This window comes from Pseudopodoces humilis, chromosome 1, assembly GCF_049639895.1.
Source record: "Pseudopodoces humilis isolate 2021_Gansu_Grassland_sample_001 chromosome 1, ASM4963989v1, whole genome shotgun sequence".
In the NCBI taxonomy this organism is placed as follows: Eukaryota; Metazoa; Chordata; class Aves; order Passeriformes; family Paridae; genus Pseudopodoces; species Pseudopodoces humilis.
The window spans coordinates 100327490-100346954 of record NC_142200.1 but is presented as its reverse complement, the minus strand read 5'-3'; the positions used below and the strand labels follow the sequence as shown (position 1 = coordinate 100346954).

General features: G+C 41.6%; 1 protein-coding gene across 4 annotated transcripts in view; it reads right to left on the bottom strand.

Moving 5' to 3' along the window:
• The window catches only part of BLVRA (biliverdin reductase A), a 31899-nt gene extending 14175 nt beyond the window's left edge, over positions 1–17724 (bottom strand). The window contains exons 1-3 of one of the 4 annotated variants that reach the window (XM_014248737.2): positions 17573–17724; positions 4543–4608; positions 2605–2672 (exon numbers count right to left, since the gene is read on the bottom strand). In XM_014248737.2, coding sequence (XP_014104212.2) covers positions 2605–2646 — 42 coding nt within the window. In that variant the 5' untranslated portion in view covers positions 2647–2672; positions 4543–4608; positions 17573–17724. The other 3 variants (XM_014248740.2, XM_014248739.2, XM_014248736.2) reach the window with 3 other exon arrangements.
• Positions 17725–19465: the final 1741 nt, after the last annotated feature.

Below are 19465 nucleotides of genomic sequence, written 5' to 3'. Positions count from 1 at the left end.
CCAATCACATGCCATGTTTGTATTTTGTTTTCCTTTTAGCTCCTGCCTATGGTGATGAATGCCATTCACTTCATATTATACCAAAAAGATACAAAGGTAAAACACAGAGCAACATGTTTAGTGTAAGAAAAGAAATTACTGGTATATCAGAGTTCTCTAGGGGAATTACAGTGACATTTTATTAATAAGTATTTGTGGTATGGCATGGTGACACTATTCATGAGGGAAAATAAGTGTTTAGGGCTGACAGAGGCTGTGGGAAAGGAGGACAATGTAACCACAAAACTCATTTTCAGTACCACCCACAGGCAGAGTCCTGGTCTGGGCTCTCCATCGCATTTACTTTTCTCTTCGGCCAAAAAGAGACAGACTTGCAGAATGACCTCAGCTGAAAGGAGCCCCAGAAGGTCAGCCAATCCAAACCCCACTCAGCTGCACCAGGGCCATGCTGAGTTCTGACTGCCCCCATGGCTGGCAATCCTTCAACCTCCCATGCCCCTGCCACACTGTTTGATCACTGTCACAGCAAGAACTTTTTTTAGTATTGTAAGGCTCCAGACAACACTGATCAAGAAAACTTTGAAAAGGGCTTACAGTTGCTCATGTACTCTTGAGTTAGATGCACAGGAAAAATACTGAGAAGATATTTTCAAGAGGTCAAAACAACAAAAAAGATTTTACTGGCAACTTTAAAATATCAGAGAAATTTGGCAAGTTTAGTGCAACATTCAACCAACAGAAAACACTTTTCAAAGCATTAACTTGGCCCATTCAACTTTGCAAACTAAGACAGTTCAATTTTAAGTTACTCAAAAATTGAAGAAGAGGGAATTAGATGAGAGAGCAAGAAAGAAAGAAAAAAAAAGAAAATATATAGAAAAAACCAAATACAGCTACCAGCTTCTGGGTTCCAGCAGTGTCCAGACAGACATTCCAAGAGGAGGTACAGTCAAGACATCTGACTGCCTTGTCTTTGGCCTTAAATACCCCTTAGTCTCCCTGGACCCTACTCCCAGCTGGGACTTCCAGTCATTTGGCCACTCAGGAGCTGAGCTAGGGGCTCTAGAGGCAGGCACGGAGCATTGTCTCTGGTGTGCCAGGGATTGGCAGCTGCTGCCAGGCTGGGATACAGGCTCTGGGGTGGGGGTGTACAGGGCAGGGCATTGCCTCGCCAGAGCAAGGCCTGACCTGCCCCTTCCTCCACACAGATGCAGCCCATAATGCCTCGAGACATCAATGTTTCCAGTCTCTCACAAGTCAAGCTTGAAAAGAGCTGATCAGGAGCTTACTTTAGGTCCAGAAATTTTCAAGGTTAGTGCAGTGTTAAGCTGTTAATATTTTCCCACTGCCTTCAGCAAGACTGGGAGCTGGAGTCATACAGCAAATTCCCCTGAACCTCCTACACCTCCTACAGTCATGTTGTTTCCAAGAACTATTTTTTTTTTTTTTTTTCCCCTTTCAGGTTAGCTGCAGACCTCTATTTCAATTAAGTGGAGAAAGTAGGAGAGCTGACTGCCTTCTCCAGGGAACAAAGAATTTCTTTCTGCAGATGCTCAGGTAGCTGAACATCAATATTTTTGCCTCTCCTTTGAAAAAACAATTTCCTAGTTTCTTCTGATGAACATCTGACCTCAAAACTAACATTTAAGAGAAGCAAGATGATTTCAACCCAAGAACAAAACCTGTTACTGCGCAACCTGTTGCCATAGCAACGAGCCATTTGGTCCAGGTCAAGGGTCTGGTGGCTAATACACAGCTACTAAATGTACGTTCTGGAACCTCCGCTTACACACGTAGCCAAGAGAAAAATTGCTATGTTTGCATCCCTGCTGCGGCTTTTTATTACCCTTATTTTGCTCACACACCAAAATCTACAGGCTGCTCAGGGAAAGAAGTAAATTAGGTGTTTTTCAGAGCTGTTACAAACCAGGTAAGAGCAGAATAGAGAATTCTCATCTGAGAGTCCAGATGAATATATAAAAATTTACTACTTCTTTCAAACCTATCAAACCTTCTGTCAAGAGGATAACAGCTACAATAATCTTTCAAGTACAAAAATAATGAAGTAGGAAACCAAAAACACAAACTGCTCTGCCTTTCATGCTGTTTTCTTAAAATCAGTGATTTCTGTTAAAGCTTTAACAAAAAAGATTTCAGAGGCATTTTCAAGGCTTCTGAACTTTGGTTCCTGTTATACTGAAAAAAAGTCATACTCTAAGTTACACAACAGTATATTGGCCAGTGTCCAAAAGCATTTTCTCCACCCTTTCCTAACTGGCTATATGAAAGCAAAGAGAGATGATGAAAAGATTAGGAGATGTCTGTCATGCTCACATGCTGTGACTTAGGAATGCCTCCCACATCACAGCAGCACCCACCCTGGTCAGTTTGCAGGCAGCCCTGCCAGGCTCTCCACAGGTCCCCTCTGAACTGGGACAAGGGGGATGCTGGCCATCACTGACTGGGTGGGAGCTCTTCCCCCCTGACAGCCAGCACAAGAGGCTCCTTACCAAGGGAGATGAGCCCTGCATGACACAGAGGAAGAGCTGAGAAAGGCAAATAGCTGAGGAGGATAATTTATTCTACACCAATATATCATTGTACCATCACCCCTCTGCTCTTGAGCTTTCTGTGCTTCTGCTGCATATTTCCTGCATTAGAGCTAGGGTATCCTGCAGTAATAAAAAAAAAAAAAAAAAAAAAAAGAAAAAAGAAGTGGTCTATACCCAAATATTCTTGCAAAATTTAGCAGCAAAGCAGGAATATTTAGGAGCAAATCAAACAATGGAGTAAGTCCAATTAAATCTGTCACCCAGCAACAGTGTTCCTCCCCAGCGCAATCACAAGTGGGACCCTAAATCTCAAAACTGCTAACACTGAGATAAGCCTGAGGGAAGTGAGGCTAACCTCTGTTTTATGCAACATCACTAAGGCCATGCAAAGTAGTGCAGAAGCAAGCTAAAAGGCAGAACTTAGAAATTATCTCCCCTTCAAGTAAATTTCTCATGGCATGTCTACACATTACAGAATGAGTACAAGCACCTTCTCCTGTGATCTATAAAGAATTTCAGTAAGCCTCCTGCATTTTCCCTGCAGTTTTCAAACTCTCGTTGCCACAAATACAAATGAGTGACTTACATCAAAAATCAAAACATTTTGTAGTTAAAGTCATAGGTAACAGCATAACACTGATGCAGGAGGCTTTCCTGAAGCAATCTTAGCCTGGTGTTTTTAAGTGTACTGCTTCAAGTGCCACATGCATATTGAGAGTAGCAGAAACCTCACAGGTAAGTATTTAATCTGAAAATATTGTTGTCAAGGTTAGTTCACTTTTGCATACTCAGCAGTTGAACTATGGGTGTCTGAGCCTGGCTGCTGGAGGGATCCCCCTCGTACATAAGAACATACATACACACCCTTCCTAGCAGACCTTCACTCTGCTCAGAGAGGTGAGCAGGATGAGACTGCTGGTGCTGTGTTTCTTTGAATGTTCTGTCTGTGATCTGTGTGTCTGGACATGTACACATGCATACACATATACAAGGCGTGTATGTGTGCCCTGCTTGCTTGTGCTGGGAATACATTTTAAGCCCAAATATTGATCAGGGCTATGCAAGTCTTGCCTCTTTCAGGCTGCTGGATTCAGCCTGATCTTTTCACCTAACAGAAAACCGGGCTGGACTTGTTGCCAGATGAAAAACTGCCTGCACCTGGTGAGTTAACACAATGCTTATTCTTCAAAAAAAATGGCCTATGGACTGCATAATACCCATTCTGAAATAAAAGTCAGGTACGACTTTGGGGTTGCCAACCACCAGGGACCACCAAAGGGACCCCAGAACAAAAGAACATATATGTAAAGGGAAGGTAAAATATGTTAATGATTTCTGGGAAATTATCATCATATGTATGTTTATTCTGGGAAAATCAATGAATATATATGTAAAATACAGTATATAAAAAAGACCTTTTCTGTATTCAGCATGCATGATTTTTGGAGGAGATATCCCCTCATGCCTCTGGCCAAATAAGGAATTCCGGCTTCCTAATGCTACACTGGCGTTAAGGAGTTTTTATTTTTACTGATTTTTGGTAACAGACTGAGAAAGTTTTCCAGAGCTCCCTTCAAATGGATTTGTTGTTTAGACATCATACAAAATATTTTCTCTCTTACTGCAGCAGAGCCCTGAGATGAGGGTTGCAGAACCTTCCTCAACACAAGGGAAATAGGGAAATAACAAATAGACAACAGCAGTCACTGTAAAATCATCAAGGTGAAAATCTGAGGTTTCTCTCAGCCCTAACTTTCTGATTTCAAATACCCAGAGGCCTGGCGGATGCTGTACTCAGGGTGTTTGGACATGCTACATCCTGTTCCACCACATCTTGCTCTCATTGTCTACCCTTAGCATGAAACATCTGCCCAGAGCATAGAAAGAAGAAGCTGAACAGAGTGGATTCTGTTAGTGTTGTTATTTAAAAATTTAGCAGCCTGTTCAAAGGCATAAATACCTTATTTTCTGCAGGAAACCAGTTACTCACTTTAACTTCTGTATATGCTGAAGTATCGCCTGGAAGGAGATCCGGCACAGGTTTCCAATTGAAGATCTTAAATAAAAAGGCAAAAAAAATTATTGTTTTAATTCAGTTAGCATGATGGATAAATTTTGCTCTGCTTTTACTGCAACCTAGAGAGAAAAGTAGTCTTCTGCAAGAAAAAGACAGTCAGAAAGGTAACTCCCAACACTCTTTATCACTTCTCTTCAAAACATTAATTGAACATAAAATGAGAATCAGAAATTTTCTCAAAAACCTGCCAAGACCATTTACAGTCTTCACATTTCAGAGGAAAACAGCAGCACCTAGAAGTAATAGAGCAACCATGCACATCCTCCTTGAGAGCTGTTTGTTATAGACTAAAATACCTACCCTCACCAGCACCTCTTCCTCTCTCCCACCCATCTCTGGCTATCACAACCCAGGCCACAGCCTTCTGACAGGCACACCGGCTCTGCTGAGTGAGTTACAACTTCAAGGCACCAACTGTCATAGAGGTTTGCCATCAGAAAACAATCTCTCATCCTGACTGGCACCACTGTACTTTGGAAACAGCCAGAGGGCTTTTCTTTGTGGCTTTTAAACGCCACTTGAACAATACACCTGCATTGTTTTACTTTTATATGCAGCTTCACCAATTAAATTACGATTTTCCAGCTGACTGCCAAAGCTGAAGTTGATATAGTTACATTGATATATGGTCAGATGCTGTGTTAAGCTGCGAAACAAGCACCTTTATTCAGCAGATGGTTGATAATAAAGAACTGCAGTTGTAACAGATATGCGGTCTCCAGCATTAATACCTGAGCAGGAGGAAAACTTATTTCAACACAGTTCTGCTAACCCTGGAGTCTGCCGTGGTCCTGACACCCATCACATGGCTAGTTTCCAGAGCCTGCAACTCCATACTTGAAGCAAAATCATCTCACAAAAGTAATATAAAGCCATGAGAAGTACTGAAAAAAATCTGAAGATCTGGTTTTAATATGTGACATATTCCACACTGTGGCGGATTGAAACAGAAGTTCTGTGATGTACGTGCATGGCTAAGAATGACCATTTTGTACTGTTCTCTTGACTGTAGTCACCCTTTGTGATTCAGATTTGGTTGCTAGTCTGAAGAGGAAAAATATTTTTAAAATAGCTTCTCTACATATCTCTGGGACCTATCTTCACTCTGACTCATTTCATTTGAAACTCAAATTACATTTCAATATACCTACACTGCTAAGTCTGAAACTATCCAAGAAAGTACTAAGCCTGCTTAGGGGCACCTGAAAAATTAATTAGAGACAGACATGAAGGACGTCAGTTTTTATTTTATAAAAATATCTCCTTAAAAAAAAAAATTAAACCCTTACTTTTAATAAGCTGCCAGGAACTGCTCTGGACTGAATTAAAGCATGTCTTGTGAAACTTCTGATGGGTAAATAAACAATTGCACATAACTGCAGTCTCATGACTGCTACTTTTTAAGCAAAAGGCTGCTTGTATGTGGCTAATTAGCATATGCCTAAAGCAAAGAGAGCCACAAAATGTACCCAAAATTTCTTTCAGGCTTTTATGTTCTAGAGGGAGAGGGAGAGGGATTTAACAAGCAACAAGTCAATTGCTTCGGAGTAAAGTCCATTCAGAAGAACAAGCATGTTTTGGAGCTGTCAGTGATTCACAGATCCTAATTTTCCAGGTGACCAAACAGCAGTATTGCTACACTACCAATCTGTGTCTGAGAAAATAACCCTGAATAAAGCTAAAAATGGTACAAACTCAAAAAAGGGGAAAAAAAAACCAAACCATGAAACATCCTCCACCACATTTTTGACTAAACATCTGCACAAACACTAAAGACATCACGAAGTTGAACTCTGCCAGGTCACTGGGGACCATGAACCATATCCCCTAGCTTCCCTACAGAGCAATAAACCCCCCAGCATAAAGTCTCTGCACAGCTAAGTGTCTGAACGCTTAATTACTGAGACTCTGCTTAAAACACCTATTTCATACAAAGGAAATGCTGTTTCATGCTGAGTCTTACACTTTTAAAAACTGAGTGCTTTTCGTGTGTTTTAAAAAACTAATTGGAGAACTACTTATCCATACCTTCATTTCTGGGAAAACTGCTCAGAGCTAATCACAAGAGGTGTAGATGACAGGACAGCCCATGAGACATGCCCAAGAATCTCAGCCCCTTCCCTTCACTCGCTTACACTGCCTGTCTTGTTTTTGCTGTGTCACTTACTGAGAGAAGAAGCTTCTCCACCTCACCTGATAGACTGGCAAGTGCTTTGCAGTTAAAATCTTTGCAGTTAAACTCAGAAGAGGTTTTCAAGCTTTTGCAATAACATGACTGAAAGTGATGATGAAAAATTACAGAAAAATGTTCTGAAATATTTTCTCAATTACTATATCTGCCTTTGCATTTTTCTGCCAATTACTGCAGTCCTTTCTACAAGCTCTTTCTTCTTCAGAGGGCCTAAAGAATGCAGAGCTGGGCTGAGCAGAAGCAGGAAAGCTGTATTTCTAGGCTGTATTCTTACTTTCTCACAGAAGTTCACTGGTTAACCCAAGGCAAGAAAATCATGCCCCCTTTTCCCTCTCAGTCCCAGTTCCAGAAGAGTGGAAACCTCCCTCTTCTGTAAAGCACTCTCAGACCTACTGACAGTAAGTGCAATGTAAGAAGGAGGTATTATTACAACCTTTCTTCTTCACTACAGGAAATCCCATACAGATCAGACATCTAGAAAATATAACTCAAGTTTGCACTGAAATATCTATATAAAACAATGCCCTACAATAAACAAAACAGTAAGTTTCTTTTCCTTCTCTTGTTGTTAAATTAGTCTGAAACCCAAAACCTAAAAGAAATTATATGCTTGCCTAGCTTTAATCTCAAGTAAATCTCAATGAGAATACTCCTACAAGCCCATTAAAAAGGAAGAGCTCTTGCTGTTGACTAATATTAGTATGAACTAGAACAAAACACATATCCAGCTACAAGTATGTTCTTTTAATATCCTTATGGACTCAACCCAATAGATGATACCTATCTTCCGGTCCGCTAAAGGTCACTGCATCCCAGATCTCCAACAGGCTGACCTATTTTGAGAATTCCCCAAACAAAAAAAGCACTCCTACTACACACTGCAGTCACTATAAAGATACCGCTTACCATGGCTGATGAAACCCTCTGCCTGCATTGCTAGCATGACAGCAACTCGTAACACTGAAGGCCTGCCTCATACTCTCTTCAAAGAAAACAATATACACACAGAATTTAGCTAGTCAGACAAGTGTACTTTCTTTAGCTGATTTTCTCATCCCTTAACCCAGGGAAGAAAAGAAGTACTCACCCTTCTAAAATAAATTGAGGGTGATATAATAATTTTTTTCATTAATAATTACATTAAGATAACTTAGGAAGTAGATGAACTTTTGCATAATGTTGTAATCTTAAAAATTATGCCCTACCCCCTCTGTAATTTTATCAGTCTACCACTCAGTAGGGCCTGAAAAATGCAATGGTTCCTCTCCATTACCTTTTGGAAATCTATAAATGTCATAAATTGCTTGAGAGCAGGGAAAACCAGAAAGTTTTGAATGAAGAGTAACAATTACAGTTACTCCCTGCTAACTTTAGAGCTCAGTATTTTTCATCTTAATGGGCACCACAACACTCAAAAATCACAAAGGCCAGCCTCTCTCTCATGAAGAGTTAGTCTGCAATTCAATGTGCTTTAGCAGTCAAGTAAATACTCATGTGTTAAAATTGTCCTAAGAAAGCAAACACCTTTTCTGAGGTATCAGAAACCACTAGAGGGGGTATTTGGCATCTTACTAAAACCTGATAAAACAGTAAAAAAACCCCCAACATTAAGAAGGCTACAGAAAACCTCTAAAAGCATATTTCCCACAGTACTGCAACTGCACATTAGGTTCCATGAAGTTCCATAAAGTGTTTTAGGAAGAACAGTGCTTTATTTGTGTATAACTGAATACAGTGCAAAAGCAAACCTCGCATCTCCCAGTTCCTAGGTTTACCCACATCAAACACTGTGATTCCTGCAAGAAGAGATGTAGCTTTATATGCCAGAAAGATGGCTGAAATACCACTAGTTTTGATTTGACTGTACCACTCGGAGCATGCCAAAACCTGAACCTTCAAGCATGCCAAGGTAGAACCTGACATACTCAGGCTCATGCCCAGGGTTAATAAATGAGCAAAAGAATGACCTATAAATTGGTTCCTATTTACAACTGTCTGTGTCTTTACAGATTCACCATCACTAGATTTATTGTTGCATGAAGTCTCCAAAAGGACCCCAAAAAACTGTCATCAAATTGGTCCAACTTCAATCAAAGTGGAAGATTCTACTTGGCTAAAGACAGTCAAAAACTACCTGTATTTAAAACATGTCTAAAGAAAGATGAACATATATTTCAGCTCATGAACATGAATATGTAACGAATACAAAACTCATGAAAATTTATAAACCGACTTGATGATTTAGTTCACATGGTGCCACTAGCTGGAGAAGGTTACAGAATGGATTGTGCCAGGATATTAACAGCATCATAGCTTCTACATACTTTGTTAAATCTCATTGGTTTAGGACCAGTGAAGCTGCTGGCAACTTCAAAGACCCTCTCCAAAAATCTCTGTAAAAATAACTATAATTGGGTAATAAACACCACCCCTGCCTTCTTTATTTCACAGAATCACAGAATGACAAGGTTGGAAGAGACCTTCAAGATCATTGAGTCCAACCAATGCCCTAATACCTCAACTAAACCATGGCACCAAGTGCCATATCCAGTCTTTTTTTAAACACATCCAGGGATGCTGACTCCATCACCTCCCAGGACAAACCATTCCAGTATTTTATGACTCTTTCCATGAAGAACTTTTTCTTAATGTCCAACCTATATTTCCCTTGGCACAGATTAAGACTGTGCCCTCTCGTTCTGTCAGTTGCTGCCTGGAAAAAGAGACCGACCCCAACCTGACTACAGCCACCTTTCAGGCAGCTGTAGAGAGGGATAAGGTCACCTCTGAGTCTCTGTTTCTCCAGCCTGAACAGCTCCAGCTCCCTCACATGTTCTCATAGGGCTTGTGTTCCAAGGCCCTCACCAGCCTCATTGCCTCCTCTGGACGCGCTCAAGCATCTCAAGGTCCTTCCTGAACTGAGGGCCCAGAACTGGACACAGCACTCCAGGTGTGGCCTCACCAGTGCCGAGTGCAGGGGAAGAATGATCTCCCTGCTCCTGCTGGCCACATCATTCCTGATCCAGGCCAGGGGCCATTGGCCTTCTTGGCCACCAGGGCACAGGGCTGGCTCATGTCCAGCTGCTGTCACCAGCACCCCCAGGTCCCTTTCTGCCTGGGCACTGTCCAGCCACACTGTCCCCAGCCTGCAGTGCTGCAGGGGGTTAAATGGCCAAAATGCAGGACCCAGCACTTGGACTAATTAAACTTCATCCCATTGGACTCTGCCCATCCATCCAACTGTTCCAGGTCTCTCTGCAGAGCCCTCCCACCTTCCAACAGATTAACATACACTCCCAGCTTAGTGTCATTCACAAATTTACGAATGAAAGACTCAATACCTTCATCCATGTCATCAATAAAAATATTGAACAGGACTGGACTCAGCACAGACCTCTGAAGGACACCACTGGTGATGGGCCCCCAGCTGGATGCAGCACCATTCACCACCACTCTCTTGGCCTGGCCACCCAGCCAGTCCCTAATCCAGCCCAGAGTGCTCCTATCCTATAGAGGCCTCTTATAATCAGCCACTCAACAATGAAGAAAGCTCCACCCCACTCCTGAGTGACTCACAAATCTCCTTACAGTCTGCCTTGAAAGATGTGAGCTTGAAGGTTTTAGTGAAGCTGACTGCCTGTTCAGAAGAGTAGTTTAAATGCACAACTTACTCAGAACCAGCATGGCCACGTGACTGGGATAAGAGAACCCAGTATCACCCTTCTTTCCTCTGCCAAATCAGTGTGGACTACTACTTAATTTATAACTGTAGCTGAACAAATGGATAATATCCTGTCACAGGCAGGGTCTGCACAAGCACCTAATTTTGAAATAACTAAAACAGCTACTGAGAAGGTTCAGGAGCAGACAATAATCTGAGCACTGGAAAAGGGAAGTATGTCTTTTAAAAGAGGCAGAAAATTACCTGGTCATGGAAGTAGAAGATTTCCAGAAATGAATACTTCCATTTGAAACATAATGCAAGCATTTCTTTCCTTTTCCCTGATTTTACTGGATTGTACCCATCTCATTTTTTCTGTAATATTTTGGTGAAATGATTTAACAGTTACTCTTGTAAGAGAAGAGCTTTGTCCCCATCTCAAGTTCATGTCCTTAACTGCACCATTCCTTTAAACAGCCAAAGAGGGCACTGAGTTCTGAAGAGAGTGTTTTTACTGAGCTACCACCATCCTGTGCCACCAATAGTAACATAAATGCAATTCTAAAATGTCACAGCAACCCTGTTCATTACTTTATTCAGCCTTGCTCCTTTTTAAAATGTCTGTCTAAATCCCTTCTTCTCTCCTTACCTTCTGCTAACTAAACTCAAGAGAGCATTTTGAGGTTCTGGGAAAGAAGACTGTAAGCTTAATATTATTTAAGCCATCCATATCTCAGGCATGACTGTGGCCCCTCCACAAAACCAGTTCTAAACATAAAATTAATTTATCATTAGAAATGGAAAACACAAGGCACCTTACATTAATATGATAAGCACAAACATTACTGGTGGGTACCTGTAAGTTGTCACTGTTTTATAGATGCCCATCTGTCACAATCCGCTAACACAAGAGGGAGTCGTGAGAGGTTCACTTGATCTCAGAGTGCAAAAAGGACACAAAGGGATTTCAGTTTAAACCACAACAGCAATAATGCATCTTTATTTTAGTGCCAACAGCACGGGTTATGTGATGGATGAGAGGGAGAGAAAGAGAGAGAGCGGGATAAAGAGGCAAAGTAAAGAGAGAAAAAGGGGGGGGTTATAGCTTCCAATGGACGAGATAGGGTTGCCAGTGTTGTCTTCTTCCGCGGGGAGATCTCTCTCAAAGAAAGTAAGTTAGAAAAGTCACTTTTATAGTCTGTTTCAAAGCGAAGGGCACTTGGCCAGGAGGTGGGGAGATTCACAGGCCATTGTGATAAGACCTGTTACTCTGGGAAGCAGGTGTAAGGTACAGAACAGGCCACTCCTTACAAGTTCCTGCTCAGCAGCAGTGTACCGTGGCAGTACAGCAAGCACTCCTGCAAGCAATCACTTAGCCAGCATCCACCTGAACCAGGCCAGAACCCCTGTACATAGTCCCTTGGGGTCTTCAGTGTCTCGGTCTCTGTTCTTGCAACGGTTGTGAGGCAAATGAGGGAAACTTCGGACCGTCTCTTACACCATCTTAGATACTAAATCTCTATTCTTCCCTCCCATGGTCAGACTTGAGTACATAACAGCAGAAGTGGAACCTCAGCAGCTCAGAAAATGTGAATGACAACTATCTGCAACAATCCGTCATCAGATCCTCTGGTTTTGTTTAGAATCAGAGTTGGACAAAGAATGTAATACTGTGGCCAAACAACAGCCTGAGATCACAGACTTAGAGATCACAAGCCATTTGACTACACTTGCTATAAGACTGGATGGCTTTTCCTCCTGATGGATTTGTTCTGCAGTCTGGAATAGGAAAGTTTATTCCAGATAGGCTATAAGCAAAAATGAGATCATGTAGGAGCTGGATATTAAAAATAATAATAATGAGCATGCAGTAAAGGAATGTACTTTGCACTTCTTTTTCTTAAAACAGCAGAATGGTTTGGGTTGAAAGGAACCTTTAAAGACCATCTAGTCCAACCCGCCCCCCTCCTCCGCTATAAATGTGATGTTTCCCTTTTTCCAGTCACTGGGGCTTCACCTGATTGCCATGACCTTTCAAATATGATGGAGAGTGACTTGGCAACTGCATCAGCTCTTCCTGCTCATCATGATTCTCTTGATGAAAAAGGCCATCTGTCAGTACGGCTGTATGACATCCCATGGGCAACAGATGAGGAGTTGACATCTCATTTAGTAGTCATTTAACCAAAAGAAACTTGAACTCCTGGGTTTTTCACACCTTCATGCTTTCTTAGGAGTTGATAGCTTAAGAGAACCTAGGATAGGAGGACTTTCCCTCCTGTGCTTAAAGACAGGAAAATTTTGTTTTTGATATTACAGGCCATTTGATGGTGGGAAGGTCTGGCTATCCCAAGCAACAGGGGTGGGTAACATGCAGCAGACCAGCAGCAGGTGCTTCTGAAAGGTGCCCTCTCTGCCTGAATACATGAACACAGACACAAAAAAAAAAAAAAAAAAAAAAAAGTCCCTTATGCATCTCCCTGGTGCAAAATTCAGCATTCTTCAAAGATACCATGGAATTAAGTCTGTGTTCTTGAAAGCAGTATCCTTTCTGATGAAGACTTATCAGAAAAACTGGGTTCAGAGCAGCCAGAGATTCCTTGCTTGCAGGGCAAAAGGAGAAAGGAAGCTCTTATCTACCCTAAAACAAAGGATCAGACACTTTAAGCCCTGTTTATATTATCATATAACATAGCTATTTTTGTGGTTCTTTTGCTATGTCTTCATTGTATCTATATTGTGAATATTACTAGGTCAGGCTATTCCAAGAAGGACTAGGTTGGAAACACATGGCAGAATACTATTATTTTTAAACAGTAAGGAGAGTCAGGCAAATGACCTATTTATTTTGAAAATATTTATTCAAGAGCCCTCAGCCTTAAGGTCTCATTTCAGATGCCAGGCATGTAAGAACAGGCAGTACATTAATTTGCAAATACTGGGCTAAATGCATGGATAGCTATTTCACGTCTCTAAGCAAGTAAGTAAATGTAAAACAGACTTTAAAGAAAAAATTCCAAATGAAAAACACATTTCCTAGGGCAAACTTTTTAAATAACTGCTGGGATTGGTTGTCCTGACTTTTGGATGACCCACCTGAGACATCTCAGACACCTTGGGACTGTTTTTAACAGATACTGCACTCCAGGACTGCAAATCCAAGTCCTCCATACTTGCCAAAAACAGGCCTACCTCCGTCTTACACTGAACAAGAATGAAAGTAGACAAAGCCCATGATGACCACCAGTGCCGGAAGCGTACCACTCTGGTTTACAGCCTCATCACTTAACAGTGAATTATCAATAGTATAGAATTCCTCTTTATCCATGTTCCAATTATCTGAGTATCTGAGTTCTTCACAGATTTTTGCCACTAAAGAATCAAAGCTTTAGAGGAAGACAAAAGCCAGGAATTAATTTTCTGTCTCCATTCAAATGTTATAAATCTGTTTAATGGCAACAACAAAACCAAAACAAATAAACAAACCACCACCCCACCTCAGTCCTTCATACATTTGTATCTTCTGTCACCAAGACCAAACACTAAGCACAGAGATCTCTACCAACATGTTGATCCCACTTCAGCTGCACACAATTGTGCTGTGTCTGAGAAAAATCAGCTAATTATTCCAAAGACAAGTACGAGCAAGCCACTGAGATCTCTATGTTCATCACCAAATAACAGACTAATCCATGTCAGAGCCTGCAAAAGACAGTAAATACCGACTAAGGGCTGCTTCCCCTTGCAACAGAAAGGGTCACAAAGTTTTATTGCTTCTAGCATAGCAAAGAAACATCCATGATGTTTTAACTAGAATGACTCTGGTCTCAATTTACCCCTCACATCCTGTACTACTTCTTCCTTTCTGTTATTTGGGGACTATGCAATAATCCATGTTTTTTCTGGCAGCTTTTCTTTCCTCTCATTCACAGAACAGAGGTAATAACTAGATGATAAAAGATGCCTTTGTACCTACACATTTCACTGAGAGGGAAAGCTAATAAATGCAGTAAAATTACTTGAGCCATGAGAACTTCTTATTTTATTAGCCAGTGTTGTGCAGCCTTTAATTTAGCATTTAGGTTAGTTACTATAACAGCAACATTAGCTGCCGTGAACAGGCTCCGTTTAACTGGTTAATAAAGCTATGCTGAGGGAAAAAAAAACCCACTTATTTCATGCTAATTGTTCAATTCATGTTGTTAAAGTGGTGGGTTGTACTCATCTGGAGGAACAGGATTAGCAAATGCATTTCATTATCTTTCCTAGTCAGATGGGTTTTCTGCAATGTTTTCTAATTAGGACAGTAGATCTCTGCCTGAGTTGCAAACAGTCTAAGAAACACTTAAGTTCAGTTAGACAAGCAGCCAAAGCTCTTTTTGCTTAGAGAGTAGAGAGAAAATAAGTCAAAGTTGTAGTTATTTTATACAGTTTTAAGATTAAGTCCCACACTCTGGCTTTACAGGCACGAGAATATTTGCCAAGGTTCAAGGCCAACTCCAGAGGCATGAGACAGCTCCTCAGCAACCTTTGTTCTGCTAAGTTACAACACAGCATGGATATGTCCAGAGTGGGGTTTTGTTAATTTGGGTTGTTGGTTTTTTTTGTTTGTTTGTTTTGGTTTTTTACTGCAAGATTAAACTGCAAGAGTGCCTTGGCTTTTAGACTGTTTTTCTTTCCTAAGCCCCATTGCTTCCCCACTCAGTGAAGGAACCTTTTTAATGCCTCACTTAATAAGGTGAATTGAGCATAATGTAAGTTCTTTTAACACACTGAGTACTACCTGCAAGTTTCAGAAAAATCTATGGTTGCCTGAAAATTTGAGGTGAAAGGTATCCACAACTTGATATTCTGCATACATTGATGTTGCTGTGTAACACACAGAACTCCTTCCTCAGGGCATTATTCTCCCAGTACCACATCCATCCAAACTCTGTTAGTTTCTCCACTTCTTCCCAACTGTGTTTAATTTCCTGTTGCCTGACTCTGCTTACCTCGCCAAGGATGGCAGTGCAGAGAGAGAGCTTCAGTGGACCACAGTAGCAATAATGGCAAACATCCTCTGAAGCTTCCTACAATTAATCTCCACAACATAGAGTACAATACCCCCTCTAGAAGATGGATGAAACTCAGGTGACTTTAGAGTAATCATTAAAAAGCAAAAACGCCAGTGTGTGTTCTAGACCTTCATGTTACTGAAGTCCTGACACCATGGTGTAAGATGGATAGCTATTCCCATTTTAATTTGAGAACTGGACAGCTAATTTATCCATTTATCTTTACCTGTTTTGACAAGGCCAGTTAATTTTTCGTGCAGAGAGCAAAGTGGTCCTGTTCTCATTTGCTGACCTTAGTTTTCAAAGTCTGTGGATTCAGCAGATATTCTTCAAAACAAAAAAAAAAATAAAGCCAAGTCTGCCCTTAGACTTTATTTAAAATAAAGTTGCTCACAGGTGAATGCGGTGGTCTTTGTGGCTCATTGGGTTTGCAGGGGGAGGAATGGGTGGTAGAACATCCAGCTAGCACAACTGGAGAAAAGAATGAGGACACAAAGAATAAGAAGTTCAAAGCTACAAAGATTGAGTCTCCTTTTGAGATCGACAAAATAACCACTGCCAGTCCTTTTGGAAGAACACAAACCATGCTTCACTGAGTTCAACTGCTGCTCTTCGCAAACAGTAACTCAGCTCACTCTTGGAAGACACGGAGAGATTTGTATCTGAAAAAATGTTTCTTGACCGTGAGGATGTAAACCCAATAAGAGGAATCCAGAAAAATCAGCACTCCAGAATAAGGGAAGTTTCCTGATGCAATAGGAAGAGACCTTCAAGTATTTTACTATCAATTCTTATTATATTGATAATATTTCATTAGAATGGCATTATTCATAATTCTTCTCCAAGTGCTATGCACTGCTTGAGACAGTTTTTAGTAAGACTAATTAAGGCTTTCTTATATATGCTGAAAATAAAATATTAACTCATTGCTTTTTATATTATGAAGATTAAACTTCAAGTTGGATTTACATTATTGAAACACATTTGTATCCATTTTCTCATTTATTGACACAAATGACAGAAAGATGTTCACACACTATGTTATTGATCCTTGGCACAGTGTCATTCTGTGTTCACATCTGTAACCATAGATCCAACAGCTGAAAGACTATCTTTATTCCACAAAAATTAACTTGGCAAGTCAATGCAAGGAATTGGAAAAAAATGGTTTCACACAATATCAGTTCATTAAACTGTTGCCCTAATTAATACTGGTTGTTTGGGGTTTTTGAACAAGCTCCAACACAAAAGTTCAGCAGGATGCCAGGAGTTACATAAAGGCTGAGCTTGTCTTTTCACTGTGTGTAGATTGAGCCTAGATGCATTTTTTTTTCCTTTTCTTCTACCTAGAGATAAGTGATAGCTGTGACAGAACATAAAGTAATTAAGTGTTAATGTGGTTTATACATGGATTCTGTACCGTATCTGAGAACATAAGAATCACCTTTCTCCCACCAAAAGCTGTCTGAAAGAAGGCCCCACCATGTCCCTTTACAAAAGGAAAATATTCTCATTTTCACTCTGCACATGGGTAAACTGAGGTACAGCCTGCTTGGTGTCTCATGTTTCAGAAGGGAGCATCAAATATTTACAGTGAACATGGATTTTCACAGGATCGGAAGGAAGCTCAGCACTTCTAAGAAGCCCAGTTCGTAGGAAAGGTTTTACATGACCTCTCACACTCTCACCACGCAGTGCCCTGGCCACTCGAAGATGCTACTTGGCTACTTCCGTATCACCTACAGGCTAGCACTCTGCTTCACTGCAACCTGGAGATTATTCCAAACAAAGAGCTTTTCCCTTTTTTTCCTTTCTCTCTGCTACGCCCTCCCCAGGTGGTGGTCCGTGCCCTTTGGTGTGGAGGGTGTCTTTGGAGCAGCTAGGACAACGTGACCTGCAGGACTCCCCCAATTCTCCACAACCGAGGGGGAAACGCCGCTGACGAGCAATCCCGGGGAGGCGAGGAACAGGAAACGAAAGCCCTGCTTCCGAATCCTAATTACAGCTAGCCGGGGTTAAATAATAGCCACTAACCTCTTCAGCTCACAGAGGAGAAACGTGGTCCTGTTTAATTCTTCCCTCCCTGCAGCTCCTTCTTATACAACGCTCCGCGGCTCCGGCATATCAGCGCCCGCACAGCCGATCGCTGTCGCGCCGGCAACACCCCCTCGGCCGGGAATCCAATAAGGCACTGCAGGGGCGGGCTGAAGCCAGGGGAGGCTGCTGCAGGCGAAGGGGCTGGTTGCTTTCTCACAGGAAAAACCCGGACACTGCACGTGGTTAGCAAGGGGCCGGCCTCTCATTGGGACCTGGGCAAGAACCTCTCCCCGGTTAAGCGCAGTGGTCCCCCCCTGATGTAGGGGTTTCCGAAGTGATAAACTATCTATCGATAAACACTGTTTGTATGCTTAATATGCCTCAGTAGCTGCAGCGGTTGAGAAAGGGTAGGAAATAAAGGAATTTAGGATTATATATGTATTGAAATCAGTCACAATGGAATGCTGAATTTACAGACCACAAGGATGCTTGGCAGAACGCCCAAGACAGGGCCAGAAGGAGGAAAACACGGGGGCATCAGTCTAAAGTGCCAGCTTGGTGAAAGGTGATTTTGGCAGGGGGAGAGTGAAAACACTGACTCAGCCCATGACGTCTAGAAACCCACTGACTCAAGAGGAGGAGGAGGAGACTGAACATGTGGAGTAATTAACATAAGTGAGAGAATCAGTTAACCATTAGAATTACAGAACATCCAGAGTTGGAAGGGACCCACAAGGATCAAGAGGTCCAATTCTGAAGTGAATGACCCATACAGGGATTGAGTCTAAAACCTTGGTGTTACCAGCACCATGCTCTGACCAAACTGAGCTAAGAAGATACAACACTAATTAGTGATAGAATTGTGCAGCTTGTAGCCAACAAATCCTGATATTTTTGTTTGCTAAAACATTTAAATAATGTAAAAAGTTGATGATTAGGGAGCTAGTGTTTTGTGGATTACTACCTAGCTCCTTACTTGGCACAAACTAGAACAAAGAAGTACTGATTCCTCTCCTCTGTGTGCGAATTGGCATTGCACACCAGGTAAGGAGCCCATGTTAGGGGCAACAACCCCAGCCAGGCATTCCCAGAGACCCCTCATGCAGGTTTGCAGACACTGGTACATCAGCAGTGCTTGTGTGTCTGCCCAGCTGCAGCCATAAGGTTTACATTGCAGGATGAATCTGTGCTCAGGAAATTGTAAGTTTCAAGAGAGCCAAGTGGGAAAGAAGTCACTCTGTGCCTGGCTTTGCTCACACAGGAGGCATGCAGAGAGTAGCTGCTAGGACAGCCCAGGCAGGCGTTCAAGCTCTTACTCAAGACTATTTGTCTCCTTTTCTACTGGGATTACTTCCTGGCAGACAACATACTTTGTGTAAGCACTAGCTTTTCCTAGGAGAGACAGCTTTTACCCAGAACTTATTCCAAGCCTCTTTACTCGCCATTTTTTATCTACATGCAACAGGACTTTCAGCTGCTTCTTTTGGGGCTTGGAAGATAAAAGCCTGTGAGGGTACAGCTATTTCACCCCAGGCCAGCAGTTCCTGCAATGAACAATGCATGAAATGAGGCTGGTCTGAATTCCACACATCTTTCTACACTATGCTGATGGTGGCAATTCATACAGTAGAACCTAAAACTGTGTTACGTTGGGACTACAGGTACAAAGGATAAAATTCGGTACCCTGTCATCTCACACATAATAGTAGAAATAGCACTGGAGAACCTTTTTTTGTTTGTTTGTTTTGGACATAAGTGTGCTCAAGTCCACCTGTTTCTGGTAAATCTTGGAGTGTGTTGTGTAAAGTAGTCATACCAAAAGAAGCCCATCTTCTTCCTATAGAATTTAAAAATCCAGTGCATCTCTGAATTCTTTAGAATCTTTACTCT